Source organism: Diceros bicornis, chromosome 40 (assembly GCF_020826845.1).
Source record: "Diceros bicornis minor isolate mBicDic1 chromosome 40, mDicBic1.mat.cur, whole genome shotgun sequence".
NCBI lineage: Eukaryota > Metazoa > Chordata > Mammalia > Perissodactyla > Rhinocerotidae > Diceros > Diceros bicornis.
The window spans coordinates 4,302,922-4,318,205 of record NC_080779.1 but is presented as its reverse complement, the minus strand read 5'-3'; the positions used below and the strand labels follow the sequence as shown (position 1 = coordinate 4,318,205).

Here is a 15,284-nt window from a genome sequence, read left to right as displayed (position 1 = left end):
TGTCTTCATTGGTGAATTCTATTAAATATCTAATAAAAAAGCAATATAAACTTTAAATAGACTCTTCCAGAAAATTGGAAAGGAGGAGATATTCCCCAACTCATTCTATGAGGCCAACTCATTCTATGCTAATAACACTGATACCAAAATCAGACAAAGGCTTCAGGAGGAAAGAAAACTACAGACTGAAATCGCTAATGAACACAGATGCAAAAATTCTTTTAAAAATGTAGCAAAACAAATCCAACCACATATAAAAAGGATAGTATATCATGATCAAATGGTGTGTTTATCGAAGGGATGTAAGATTTAACACTCAAAAATCAATGCTATTCACCATATTAATAAACTAAAGGCGTAAGTGACATCAGCATCATGGAGGTGTAAGACATTCCTCCTTTTTGTCCCTCTTTTCAGTAATGAATTAGACATCCATTCATGAACAGAAACACCTCTGTGGGAGTTGTGGGATCCAGCACCATACGCCAGGGGACCCGGGAGGAGTCTCACCCCAATGTGCATCTGGTAATAGGCAGACAGACTTCTGTATGGGTTATGGAACCAGAGGAGCCAGCAACCTGCCCCAACTCCTCTTCCTGCAGTTGGGACAAAACCTGGAGAGTGCTGACCTGACCCATGGATGAGAGAGAAACTGCAGAAGTGAACAAAGCTGGAGAGGACTGGCTGCGGGCAGGGCAGGTAGGATGAGAGAGGGGCAGGACTGGAGAATAAATCAGAGAACAATTTGCCCAGAAGCCAGCCTGTTCTCAGAGGGTCCGTCAAGACGGCTGTGCGCTGGCTTAGGTTCAAGCATTTTGTTCTGATCAATCAATCAGTGGGGGCAAGAAGTTCACCTAACATTTATGAGACAGGCAAAACATTTGGAGGGTCTGTGTCTGGCCTTGTCCTCGGTAAACAGGGGGCATCATGAATTTCACACAAGTCGATGGGGAAGGGGGTCTTGGCAGCATGTCCTTTCCTGGAACACGGAGGGTAGAGGGGTTTCCCACCCTTCGCTGTTTACAGGATCACAAGGTTTGGGTAAAGTTCAGCATTGTCACTTTCATCTTTGATGTCCTCTTGGATGTTACCACATGAAGAGACAGAGAGAGAGAGGCGGGTCAACAGGCTGATGCTGACCCTCACTGTGTCCTGGCTTCTCTCAGCCTTGGCTATGGCTGCCGACCGCTACCTTCCTTGTGTTCAAACTCTTAGGGAGAGTCTGACGGGGTTGTGTGGCCGACAGCTCACACCCACCCTCCCATCCCTTCCTTTGCAGCTCCACAGCCCATATTTTAGCTTTGCAGCAGCTTCTGATGAGGCTTTGCGGAGGGGCAGAGGAGCACAGCAAGGCGAGAGGGAGGAGAGGGCCAGCTCCTTCCCCAGTAGCTTGCTGTTCCCATCAGCATGGCCCCTGGAAGCCTCACCCCTTCGCTTCTCTGCCCTGGGGTGGACACTGCCCTGCAGCTGCTATCTCATTGCTCAGTGTTCCCTTTTGCTCACCAATATGTGCGTAACCAGTTCCTCATATTACACTCTTTGTGAACTCCCTGGTGTGGTTCCCTCTTCCCAATGGATCCTCACTGACCAGACTGCTAAGTTGCTGTGAAATAGTGTCAGGTCCTTCTTTCACTCCCTCTTTCCCAAAGATGGATTAATCCCACAGGCTGCTAGCCTCCTGGACATGGCTGTCATGGGTCACAAGCCCTCTTGGGTTGAACCAGCCAGAGTTATAAGACCATGTGAACCAAGGGGAGCAATTTCTGGGCAAGGTGCTACCAGAGGCAGGTGGGGCAGATGTCCAGGGTCTCATAGCCTCCTTGGCACAGAGCTGAGAAGGGGGTATTACCCAGAGGACTGGGGGACCCATGTGGGAGCCCAGGGAAACAGGTTTGAGCAACTGGACAGATGGTGTCCCATTAGCCAGACTAGGGCACTGGGGAGGAGCAGTGGGGAGTGGACATCAGGAGGCCCATTTGGGACTGCTGAATTTTGGGTGCTTGTGGACCACACAGGTAGATATGTCCAGCAGATGGTTAGAAATATGATCTGGTGCTTGGGAGAGAGATGAAGGCCCCAAGGACAAATATGGAGCCAATGGATGTGGCCTAAGTAAAGAGTGTAGTGAGCGCACAGGGAGGCTGAGGAGGGGAAGGAGGGGAAAGGGAGGGAAGCTGAGAGTGAAACCATGCAGGGGATTGAGGCAGCTGGTCCAGCACAGGGGATGCAGAGTGAGGAATGAAAAAGGTGGGAGAAGTAGGTGAAAGTAGGTCTTACTCTTCCTGAACTTGTCTCATCATCTTTAAAAGGGGAAGAAAAACAATGACTTTTTTGAGTCTTCTGAGGCTGAATGAATAATAATGTAATAACATGATGCACTCGGTGCCTCACACAGAGGATGTGAACCAGCGTTATATCAAATAACAGTCTTAAACTCAAGAAAGGCAGGGATTTTAGCTCATTCATTCCTATTACTCCTGAAAACACCACGTAGAAAGTAGGAACTGAGGAAGACATGAATAGATGACGTCTGGCTTATCTGGATGTGGGAGGGGAGTAAATCATTTAGCAAATGGGTGCTAGTCCTGTCATCCAAAAAAAAGGAGAGACAGTAATCTGTCCATCTTCACACATCAGAGAAAACTATTGAGATCAACAGTTTATCTAAGCCTGGAAATTATTTTTATAGTTAGTATGTCATTACTTTTGTTTATGAATACCAGGCCCTATTTAAGTTTCAATGTGGCACTTACATGTAAAGTAATCATGCATCTTATTTTTTCCCAAATGACAGATTTCTAAAAGAGATCAAGAAGTTTTCCTTAAGTCAGCCATCTCTGGGAGTATTCCATTATGTTTTGTAACACTCTTAAAGCTCTCTCAGGTCTTTCTGGAGAATCTCAAATGATTTACTAAATCCTTCCCTCTCTTAAATTGGCATTACTCACTTTGACGCTAGGTAAGCCTCACATTTGTTCAGAAATTTGCACAGGACCATTGATGCCCATCAAGGAGACAGCTCTCCTAACAGCGTGGCTAAGACACACAGCCACAGATGACTCACAGTGATTTCTTAGCAGCATCTGCTGGTGGGAATCCTAAACACACCAGATTTGAAAAGGAAATTATTTTGGTTATGACAAACTGTATATATTTTCACTAGGAAAATTCTAGCACAGGAGAAAGAATTTGTTACTTTTTCTTGTTGTTGTTGAATAAGAAGAAAAAAATGAAAATGGCTCATATTTAAATAGATGGTTCTTTAGAAGTAAGCATCTGAAAAACCAATATTCCCATTTACATTGTGAACTGTGTGCACGCGGGTGAACTGGGAACCACAAAAGGAATAGCAAGGCAGTGACTTATCCTTTTTTTATTGTGCTATTCTTTATATCCTTAAAATACAATATTAAACACATTTTTTCTGTTGGAAAACACAGTTAAGTTTTATTTGCATTTAGGAAGTCAAGAACAGCAAAACACTTACCTTCTAAAGCAGAAATTTTGAGTTCCACAGGAAATGCTCATAGAACCGTGGACTGAGGAGGCTGTCAGATGGGGTAACATGCTGCGAGGGGTGCCTGCCTTCCAATAATACTCTCCACCCAACGCCACATTCAATGTCAACTGCTGCTGTTCGTCTTTTACAGAATAACTTTTAAAATATGTTTTAGAAAGGAAGTTATCTCTTAGCAAATAGAAACAGGTAAGAATTAGAGTGATGTAGTGTCACATGAACTGTGAGTCCACTTAATTTATGCAAACACAATTTCTAACCAGAACAGAAGAACATCCTTCCCTATGATCAAATTAGATAATATGAGGTCCTGGGAGGTGCTTTCAAAAATTTCCCGGCTACTGATATTCCTGAAATCCCATCATTTCAAACTTGTTTGAGTCTTGAAGATTTTTCGTTCTTTCAACGTCTCTTTTTAAGGGTAATTTTTTTCCTTTTGTGGGGTAACACCTTAAAACACTGAAATTAGTAACTCTGCAATGAGCAATTGGGAATAAACAGCAATAAATGAGGAATACAGGGACAAACCCTGGAGAATACCACACAGCGTCGGTAGGAGAGGCAGGTCACCCTCTCTCCTGATGCTGTCTAACCTGAGGGACATCACATGCTGTCTCCAGGTGCCCCAAAAGCAATCCCCCTTCAGCTCTCTTCTTCCTGGAGACAGTCTTTCTATGGACAAGCCTGTGTTGATGTGTAAGACTGTCAGAGCCAAGCTCTGCGGACAAACAGCTACGCTGTTCACTTGGAAAGACTTAGAAATGCCTGGTTTCCTTAGCCTGAGTGGACGGCGTTAACACTAGGAGACAGGTGAGATCAGATTCTGATTCCAGCTCTGCCGCTGTCCCCTCAGGTCACTCACTTCTCTAGGCTTCAGTTTCCTTACCTGTCCAATAGGCATAGTAACACCCACCCACCTGCCTCCTTGAGTTCAAACAGGAGTATAGAAATTAAATGAGCTGAAAATTACTAAGCGCTTTAAAAGCAACTCAGAGCTGGGAGGACACCAAAATAAGCAACTATATTTAGGCCAATGCTGTTGAAATGTCTAAGACCAAATGTTTCTTGTTTTTACCTGATTGAAGTCAGCTAGTTTGGGTGAGTTGGTGTTGGATGTAATTCCCAGAAGGCCTGCACTCAATGCAGCACTGCAGGGAGTGCAAGGGGGTCTCCCTGATTCTGGGCTTCCTTTAACAAGCTCATCTGGCTCTCTGTCAGCAATAAAGGTGATAGTTTGGCCTCCAGCTACCATGTTTTTAGTTTTCAATTTCTTTCAGAACTCAGGTGAGGAAGATGAGGGCTATCTATTAGGCCCCTGAAAACTTCTAACATGTGGGGCGCCGGTCAGGAGCACTGAGAAATGCCACAGAGAATGGGTGATGCAGACCAAGTAACACATGGGGAGGTTTCGTGAGACAGGTGGGTAGACCTCAGTATGCGGGCATTTTTCTTCCTTCTTTCTGAACGTTTGTTGAAGTACTGCAGAAAGTGCACATATAAATGCACAGCTTGACAAATTTTCACAAAACAGTAATGCCCACGTAACCAACACCAAGATCAAGAAATCTACCAGCGCCCAGAATCTCCCCTCAGGCTCCCTCCAGTCTCCACTCCTCACCCGGAGTAACCATTACTTGGACTTCTAACTACACAGATTTGACGTGGGCGGGTGTCGTGGCCTGGTGTCCTGTGGATTGTTCTTAGTTGTGCAGCTGGCTTTTCACTTCTAGACTTGGGCAGAAGTGAAAGTTTAGGGTGCACACAGCTATGACCTTGTGGGTGACTGCTTGCTTGTAGTGGCTCTCTCCACGGGCGAGTAACTGTTTCTACAGAGGCAGGAATTTAAGCGAAGGCTGCTTAGGCCTCAGCAAAGGCACAAGGCCATTTGCATGAACCCAAGAGAGGGTGGGCATTGTGGAGTACCTTGACCTTGACCTTAATCCTGAGCTACAGTTGGCATAGCTGTGTGGCAGTGGGAGCCTGAGTACAAAACCAGTAAATGCAAGACAGCTGTTGAGGCTGAAGGACAAAGGTGAGACAGAGCCAGGAGACAACTTAGGGGGAAGAGATTCTTTGCACAGGGAGTGGCTGCTTTTCAACTTCAGGCATCTAAGACCTGCATGAGCCACAGACCCCTGTTCTCAAATGATCAGGTAGGCAGTGGTACCTCACAACCTTCCTGAAGTCGTTATTGGTTCTAACACTTTGTCGAACACTTTGAACCTTTCCAGGCCACCTTCCTTTTCTGCCTTCCTGCAGTGGCTACAACCACCAGTGAAACGTGCAATGGAAGAGGGCGATAGTGGCGATCCTTTGCTTGTCGCCAGTCTGAAAGAGATGGCTTTCAACATTTTACCAGTAAGTATGCTGTTTGCTATGGGTTATCTTTTGTAGAAATCCTTAATCAGATTGAGGAGGTTTCCTTCTATTCAGTGTTCAGTGTCCTTTTTTGTCTGTTTTTTAAATCTTGAAAAGATGCTAAATTTTATCAATATTTTCTGGATCTACAGGGATGACCATATGATTTTTCTCTTAATATTCATGCTATGAATTACATTAGTTAATTTTCTAGTGTTAAAACAACCTTGCATTCTTGAAAAAACCAACATAGATATGAAGTACTATCTTTATATATTCCTGGATTCATTTTGTTAGTATTTTGTTTAGGATTTTTGCATCTCTGTTCATGTATGAGATCAGATTATAACTATTCTTTCTCAGAATGTCCTTATTAGGCTTTGAAATGAAAGTCACACTGGCCTTATAAAACGAGTTTGGGTATGTTTATTTTACCCATTCTTAGGGAATGTATTTGTTTTCTATTGCTGCTGTGACAAATTGCTAGAAACATAGTAGCTCAAAACAATATAAATTTATCTTATAATTTTGGTGGTCAGGAGTCTCACCGGGCTAAAATCAAAGTGTCAGACATGGCTGAGTTCCTTTTGGAAGCTCTACGGAGAATCCATCTCCTTGCCTTCGCCAGCTTCTGGAGTCCATCCACATTCCTTGGCTCATGGCCCCTCCCTCCATCTTCAGAGCCAGCAATGTTGCATCTCTCTGAGCCCGCTTCAGTGGTCACATCTCCCTCTGACTACAGCCGAGAAAGGCTCTCAGCTTTTATGGACCCAAGTGATTAGCCTGGGCCTATCCAGACAATCCAGGATCATCTCCCCTTCTCAAGGCTGTAACCTTAATCACATCGACACAGTCTCTTTTGCCACGTAAGGCAACATACTCACAGGTTCCGGGGATTAGGGCGTGGACATCTTCGGGGCCAGGGTGTGGTCCTACCTGCCACAGGGAGGGTTTGTGAAAGAACGGCTTTCCTCTTTAAATGTCCAGTAGGATTCGCAGATGAAGTTATCTCAGCCTAACCTTTATGGGGATTTTAATTATGATTACCTTTTATTATGAAATTCTCTATTAATTCTTATATCAGTAAGTTAATTTTTAAAATGAATTTACCTTTCTTCTACATTTTCAAATTTATTGACAACGTTTTAATGTCTACAGGATCTGTAGTGATAGTCTCTTTTTTTCATTCCCATTGTTTTTGCCTTTTAACTTTTACTTTTTAAGAAAAAAATCAGGCTTATTGAGGTATAATTTACACATTGTAAAAAATTTTCTAGGTGTCTAGTTGCACGAGTTTTTACAAATGTATGTAGCCATGTAACCACCACCACAGTAGATATGGAGTATTTCCACCGCTCCAAAAGGGTTCTTTGTGCGCCTCTAAAGCCGACCCGCCCCTCCCCTCAGCAACCACAGCTGGTTTCTCTCCATGTACCTGTTTTGCTCTGAGAAACATGTCACATAAATGGAGTCATATAGTATACAGCCTTTTGCGTCTGGCTTGACTTAGTATAATACTTTTGGGTTTGTTCATGTCTCTGTATGTATCAGTAGTTTGTTCCTTTTCATTGTGTGATGAACCACAACTTGTTTATGCACTCATCATGGGCATTTGGGTTGTTTCAAGTTTGGCAGATTATGAAACAAGCTACTATAAACATTTAAGTACAGGTCCTTGTATGAACAAATATTTTTATTTATCTTAAATACATCTTTTAGGACTGGAATTGCTGGGTTGCATGGCGTGGTAGGCAGAACAATGTACCCCTAAAGATCTTAACGTCTGGAAACTCTGAATGTTAGGTTACACGGCAAAGGGTAATTAAGGTTGCTGATCAGCAGATAGGGAGATTATGCTGGTGGGCCCAAAGTAATCACAAGGGTCTTTGAAAGTGGAAGACGAGGAAAAGGTCAGACTGATGCAATGTGAGGACTCAACTCACCCTTGCTTTGAAGATGGGGTAGGGGTTGTGAGCCAAGGAATGTGGGCAGCTTCTAGAAGCTGGAAAAAGCCAAGAAAGGGATTTTCCCCTAGAACCTGCAGAAGGAACACAGCCCTGTCCACACTTGATTTTAGCCCTGTGAGACCCATGTCAGCCTTCTGACCTCCAAAACTGAAGAACACTGTGTTTTTAAGTCACTGGGTTTGTGATAATTTGTTATAGCAGCCACAGAACACTAACACACATGGTAAGGGTATAAGAAACTGCCAAACTTCCAAAGTGGCCGACCCATTCTGCATTCTCACCAGCAGGGCAGAGTGTTCCAGTTGCTCCACATCCTTTTTTTTTTTTTCGTAGTGTCAGATTTGTTGTTGTTGTTGATTTTTCATTTTAGCCATTCTATGCCTCTTTTCTTTCTTCTTGGTCATTCTTCCCATGGTTTATCAATCTTACTAATCTTTTAAAAATATAAGAACTTTCCATTTTCTTTTTCTATTTCCTTAATTCCTGTTCTCATCTTCATTATTTTTCTTGAGGTTTAGTTTACTATTCTTCTCCTAACTTCTTGAGATGAATACCTAGTACATTGGTTTTCAGCCTTTTGTCCTTCCAATAGTAGCATTTAGGACTATAAATTCTGACTCTAAGAATGACTTTAGCTGCTTCTCACAAGTTATGATACATAGTATTTTCATTGTCATTCAGTTCAAAATATTGTCTAATTTCTTTTTTGATTTCTCCTCTGTTCCATGGGTTATTTAGAAATGTATTTCTTAATTTCCAAACATATGGTATTTTTTAGTTATGACTGATTTCTATCTTAATTATATTATGATCAGAGAACATAGTTGGTATGATGTAATTCCTTTAGGAGGTATCGAGGCTTGCTAAATAGTCAAACGTAGTCAATATTCATAAACGTTCCAAGTGTTCTTGAAAACAGTGTGTATTCTGTGATTCTTGGGTACATTGTTCGCCAGGCCAAGGTTGTTGAATGTTTTCTTCAAGTCTCCCACATCTGTACTAATTTTTGGTCTGCTTGTTCTATCACACACAAGAGGTGACTTGAGTGTGGCTTAGCATATTTCTCCATGTCTTGTCATCAATTTTTGCTTTCAACATGCTGTTACTGTATTATGTACACATAAATTTGGAACTGTTATCTATTCTCTTATTTGAAGTGCACATCTTCATCCCTAACATGCTTTTTTGCCTTAAAGCTTTTTTTAATATATAGGAAATACAGCTACACATTAGCATTTGGTGGGAGTTCACATGATGTAACTTTTCCTCTGTCTATAAAGACAGAGAAAGTTTTAGACCTCTCTCGTAAAGTGCATAGAGCTGATTTTTAAAAACTTTTATCTAAAAAAATTAGAGCATGTAATTGCTGATTTATCTGGATCCAAACCTACCACGTTACTAAACGCTTTCTCTTTGTCATACTTGTTTTATTTCATTTTCTTGTTTTCTTTTGGATTATCACTTATCAGACTAGTTTTCCTTCTACTAGCTTGAAAGTCATACACTTTCCCCAACTTACATGCACTCTTACTAAGGCTCCCTGATCTGGCTGACTGGGACTTCTGTCCTCACCCCAGATAACTCAATTTACCCCACTCCCCAACTTGCATGCTACCAGTGTGGTATTTACTTAGTTCTCTCTAGATTTCCAACTCCACAAGACATTATCAGTTTTGTACAGTCATTATTTATTCAGATTTATCCACATGACTACCACTTCCATTACCATATATTCCTTTCCTCATCAGTGGTTTCTAGACATTGCTTATGTCGTTCTACTGTATACTCAGTGTTAAGAACAAGTGGCCTGGACTGTAGCTCCTGACCTGGGGAACCCTCCTCCCCCAGTACATCTTTCCGATGGAGAAGAGGAATATTCTGGAGGAATATCTGATGACCTGAAGTCAACTCTTCCCATGGCTCCTACTGCCGGCTGGATTGGATTTATAACTCTTCCTTGATCTGTTCCCTACCTACTTCTAAAACCTCACATTTACTCACGACCCACATTTCTCCATACTGGCTATTCACATTTAACTACTTTCCAGAGTACAAAGGTTCTATCATAACGTGCTACGGCTAGTACCTGAATTGCCTTTCTCGACTCCCATATCTGAGAAAGTGCTTCCACTCCTTCAGGACCCAGTCCCTTCCCTGGATGCCCCCTGTGCCCCTCCAGGACCCAGTCCCTTCCCTGGACGCCCCCTGTGCCCCTCCAGGGCCCAGTCCCTTCCCTGGACGCCCCCCTGTGCCCCTCCAGGGCCCAGTCCCTTCCCTGGACGCCCCCCTGTGCTCCTCCAGCGCCCAGTCCCTTCCCTGGACGCCCCCCTGTGCCCCTCCAGGGCCCAGTCCCTTCCCTGGATGCCCCCTGTGCCCCTCCAGGGCCCAGTCCCTTCCCTGGACGCCCCCTGTGCCCCTCCAGGGCCCAGTCCCTTCCCTGGACGCCCCCTATGCTCCGTGGCTGGAGGCAGAGCTCTTGTGAGGGCACTCCAGGCACAATCTGCTCTCTTGTCTTGTTGCTGCTCTGGTTGCTCCATGAAGGCACAGACAGTCTTAAGCATGTTTGTGTCCCCAGTTCCTTGCCCAATAGGAAAATGGGGCCTAAACTGAGTTTATTTTTAAAATAGGGATAATAATAATCTCTGTAACGCCTTTTCCTTTGTGGTGTTTGATGTTGAAATCATAGTCCATGTGAAAGAGCTTTAAAAATCAAAGGCGCATGTACAAATAAAGATTTATGGTCGGTGGGCTGAGGCAATTGTTTCACATGCTTTATGGAAAAAAAAATTTAAAGAAAACATGTCTAGCTTTATGTTGTTCCCAGTAAATTTATGAACTTAAGCATCAGTAGATAATACGTCACTTTCTAACTAGTGCCTGAGTAGTGGAGAATAAATTAGCTTTGTAAGGAGAACTTGAACATTATAGTGCAATTGTTTAAAAATTTTCTTTTCTTTGCATGGCAACTCTTTTAAAATAAAATCTTACATGAATCCCAAATACATGAAATAAATTAAAGATTCACGATGTGGTTCAAGCTCATGTGGTGAGTCTTTCTCATAGCATCACTAGTGTACAAAATGATTACCTTTCTGTTAAGCTCAGAGTCATAGGCAGATTTCAATAATCTTTTCAACTAGAAACTTGAATCACTTTGTTTTAACATGCCAACAACCAAGATGGCATTTAAAAGTAACTTTATTACAGTTTAGGATAGCTGTTTTAAACACAGTTTGATATAATGTGGCTACAAATAACCACCACTTGCATCACGCCAGGCACTCACTCCCGATGTGACACTCTCCTTGGCTAATGCTCAGTTCTGGGCACGGGCGGGCTCTGTAGGACAGGCAACCTGCCCTCAGGGGCTCACCAACTCTCCTACTATCACCTTCCAGAACTTGGGCTTTATTGATCCTGAGAAGAAAGTGCAGAGCTTTTTCTGTGATACCGATAACTTACTTTACTAAAGTTTTAAAAGCTTAAGAGACATTTGTGAATTTCAAATGCAAAAATGGAATTTAAAATGTCCAGATAAATTGTGCTATGAAATAAAGGTTTTATTTGCAACTTATACAACTTCATGAAAAAATACATTGCTCAGAATCTAACATAGGCTAAGTAAAACATTTTGTTGTCTAAAAAATACTGGTAATATACTTCTGTCTTAAAATAATTCAAACATATAATTAGATGAACTAATTTTGATAAAATGTTTCTTAAGATGACGGTTTGCAAAAAGAAAAGTTAAAGTAATTTTAACACATTTTAGTAAATATGTAGATATATTTTTTAAAGAGTAAATGTCAGTTTTATCTAGAATATTCAAGTACAAAATATGAAAAAATTATATACGTATGACTGTTAAGAAAAAAGTCAGAAACCATTAAATTGTTCTGAGAATATGACTAAGGCACTGACTTCAAATATCCCTTAAGATATGAATTATCTAAATTCTTGTATCTTTAATATTCAGATGTTCATAGTTATTTTCTTAAGAAATAGTTTTAAAAAGATGATTCAACCTTATTATTTTTTCCCTGGAAGATAGTTTTAAACAACAAATATGTAATACACCCTAATTAAAATAGCGTGATAACATCCAGGTTCAAAAGTACTTGCCACTAGAAAAAGGATTTATATACCTGGATGTTTTTACTTTTAAACATATTTTGTTTCATCACAACAATACATCAACCACAATAAGGCATACCAAAGCATGGAAGGCCATCATGTTATATAATTTGATGCAAAAGCTTAGATCATGTTACCAGTTGGATAACTGTATCAAAAATTAAAAAGTCCTATACAACTATTGAGAGGTTAGTTTCAGGTACATAATACATTTTAAAACTTATTCCTAAAGCTTGACCTTTAGAACGTACAAAAAGTTCCATCTTGGAATACGACAGCTGTAATATGAATGAATTCTGTATATTCAGCAGCGCTGACACTGCTCTGCGGTACAATGCACTGCAAAGTGACAATAACTGGGCAGCAGGAGAAACAATCTAGATCCATCACAAACCAGCAACTTAAAAACCTGTAACAACACTGAATATGTAAGTGATATCCACTCTGGCTTATGTATTGCCCTTATACTTAGAAGTATTTTTTCCATAAATGACAATAACTGTGGCCATTTGCCAGATATAAGCGATAGAGCAAATAAAAACAGCAAGAAAATCAAAGCACACTTGTAACATTTTAATAACTTTTGCTTGTGATGACTTTCTGTGATCTGGAACCTTTGTTTTACATAAAATTGGAGCTGGAAAGAGAAAAAACTTCTGATTGGTACAACAGAAAATCATATAGGAAATAAAAATTACTAGAATCATTAGTTTTACAAAGCTTTTATAGAAAGAGCAAATATACATCTAATATACTATAGGATATTTAGCTATGGGATTTTAGAAAAGAAAAAACAAAAAAACACCAAACTGTTTTCTTGAGAATTAATTAATTCTGAGCTCTCAAAAAGCTATGGGCTTGGCTGTGATTTTGTAAACAACAGCACATACTAATGATTCTCAAGTGGAACAGGGTGACAGTTTTTACAAGGTAAATTGTCTTTCGTTTATGGAATAAAATTGGGGAATCCAATTTTAGTAACACTGCATTAAGATGAAAGGATAAGAAGGTAAAAGTTCCCTTAGCTTTATAATTCAAAGAATATTGAAAAGCAGTAATAAATTATATTTTTAGTTTACTTTTTGAAAATCAGTGCTTGAATAAAACATAGCTTTTATGAATTGTATTCATTCTTTCGACAAATGATTACATGCCTACTAAGCACCAGGCACTGTTCTAGGAGCTGGGGGTGGATACGTCAAGGAACAAAACAAAGATCCACGCCCTTGTAGAGATTACATTAAAAGATCATACATGAAAATTCCTTCTTTCTTCCCCCAAAACTATAAAATTTACAGGCCAACTAAATCCACCCAAACTCTGTGGATTTACTTCTCCTTGGTTCAAAAATGGAACGCCACCATGGGAGAAGGTTATGTTTTCCTAACTATTTTGAAGTTGAATTAACAATATCTGAAAATGCTACATTTGAAATAAAATGTGGTGATAAAATTAAATTAGAAGTGTTGCTCCATGAGGAACATAAGGAGGATTGGATGCTGCTAAAGCACAGGTAGTTGGAGTAAACTGAGGCAAAGACCCACAAAGGAGCATTCTTGACAGAACAAGTCAACAATGAATTTCAAGAACAGTCAAATAGGCAAACTGACAAGGACATTTTAAGTGGAAGAAATAAAATGAAGCACAAGAAGTACAGAAGAGGGAAAAAAACTTATTTTCTAAAACTTTGGTAACTTTGATTTTAACACATACCCCACACCTATAAGCCTTGAGATTATCATCCAAATGCTACTCATGGCCGCCCCATTGTACTGGGGCCCTCTCTACCTTCCTCTGCATCTTTACGTCCACCACTCGTTTCACAAGCTCTGACATCAAAGCACAGGAGTTCGAATCGATAGCCTGGTTCCCTTATTAAAATAAAAATTCTCACAAAATCATTATCAGTAGAATTTCTTTAAAAAAAAAAAAAAAAGTGAACCTAAGAATTAGTTTTGCTAATCAAGTATTATTTTATGCCTATGATTCCCCAACAAAGTGCAGCTTCCATTTAGATATGAAATTCAACATATCTACTGGGAAGGTCAGCAGTTACCAGGTGTGTACTAGAGCCACAGGCTGGGCCAGGAAATAAGAGCAGCCAATTTTTTTCCCCAAGGAACTGACCCTTTTTTACATTGTGATGTATTTTTATTTTGTTCATTCATTTATTTACTCATTTTGGCAAATATCTGCTGAGCACCTAATATGTGCCAGGGCTGTTCCAGAGGAACAGTGAACAGGAGGGACAAGGTCTCTGCTCTCAAGGAGCTGACATCTGAGTTGCAGGAGGCAGACGAGAAGTAAGGAAGCGGACAGTGAGCAGCACTGTGAAGGGCAAACAGAGCCATGAGACAGACAGTGACAGGAGGGGGCTCCAGAGTCAGGGTGGGGGCTCGCTTACTTCTTACGGTCCTTGTCCCTCTTCAGGTTGCTGCCGGATGCCATAAAGCTCTGGTTCTGGTATATCTCGGAGGTAGCTTTCTTTTTGGAGAAAGCAATTATTTCTTCTTCCAAAAGTCTTCTCTTTTCTTCAAGCTTCATTCTCTCTTCTTGGTGAACTCGTTTAAGGTGCTCAAATTTGGCCTGTAGCTGTGAAACAAAGGTGCAATTCTCACTGAGGACACAGTGTGGCAGCACATGCCCAGAAACGTTCTCTGCTCAAAACACAACTCACCTCCCTACACAGTAATCTAGCTACACAATCTTCCTGATGTCTCGAAAGTTCAAGCTTCAACCAAAAATTTATGTATACAATTGCCTTGGTGACTTCAATTTTAAATGATTTCCTATGCAAACTATGCATGAACAAAACATAATAAAAAACCATAGCCTCGTGAACAAACCTCAGTTTTTAAAACATTTGACCTTTTAGAGTTTTTATTTTCTTGCTCTACATTTTCCCCACAAAGCTTCTTCAAATAAAGTTTCTAAAATCCATGGTCAATAAATATGAGGGACACAAATTACAGAAGCAAGTTGTCAAAAAGGAAAAAAAAAAATCTCTTATTTTCAAAAAAAGCTTTTGTGTAGTGCAACAGTTGTTGAAAGTTATACTGGTAAACTTGTTGGGAAAGCAAGTGTCAATTGTCAATTTAAATCAAGAATCTTAAAAATCTGTTACATTTTTCCACAGTCATTCACTTTCTTGAAATCTAAACTAAATCAAGAAATCCTAAATTCAGAGAATATTTTATACATTAAAATACTGACTGTAGTAGAATTTATACCATGATGGGAAAAAATAGCCTGTGTCTAATAAAATCAAAAAATAAATTTATGCTAAATACACTCAATGCAGCCATTAA

General features: G+C 40.6%; 1 protein-coding gene across 2 annotated transcripts in view; it reads right to left on the bottom strand.

Moving 5' to 3' along the window:
- Positions 1-12,621: 12,621 nt before the first annotated feature.
- SEPTIN10 (septin 10) overlaps positions 12,622-15,284 on the bottom strand; it is a 63,086-nt gene continuing 60,423 nt past the window's right edge. For both annotated transcript variants that reach the window (XM_058534323.1, XM_058534324.1), the window contains 2 exons: positions 14,381-14,568; positions 12,622-14,304 (listed from right to left, as the gene is read on the bottom strand). In XM_058534323.1, coding sequence (XP_058390306.1) covers positions 14,145-14,304; positions 14,381-14,568 — 348 coding nt within the window. In that variant the 3' untranslated portion in view covers positions 12,622-14,144. The remainder of the gene's footprint in view (positions 14,305-14,380; positions 14,569-15,284) is intronic.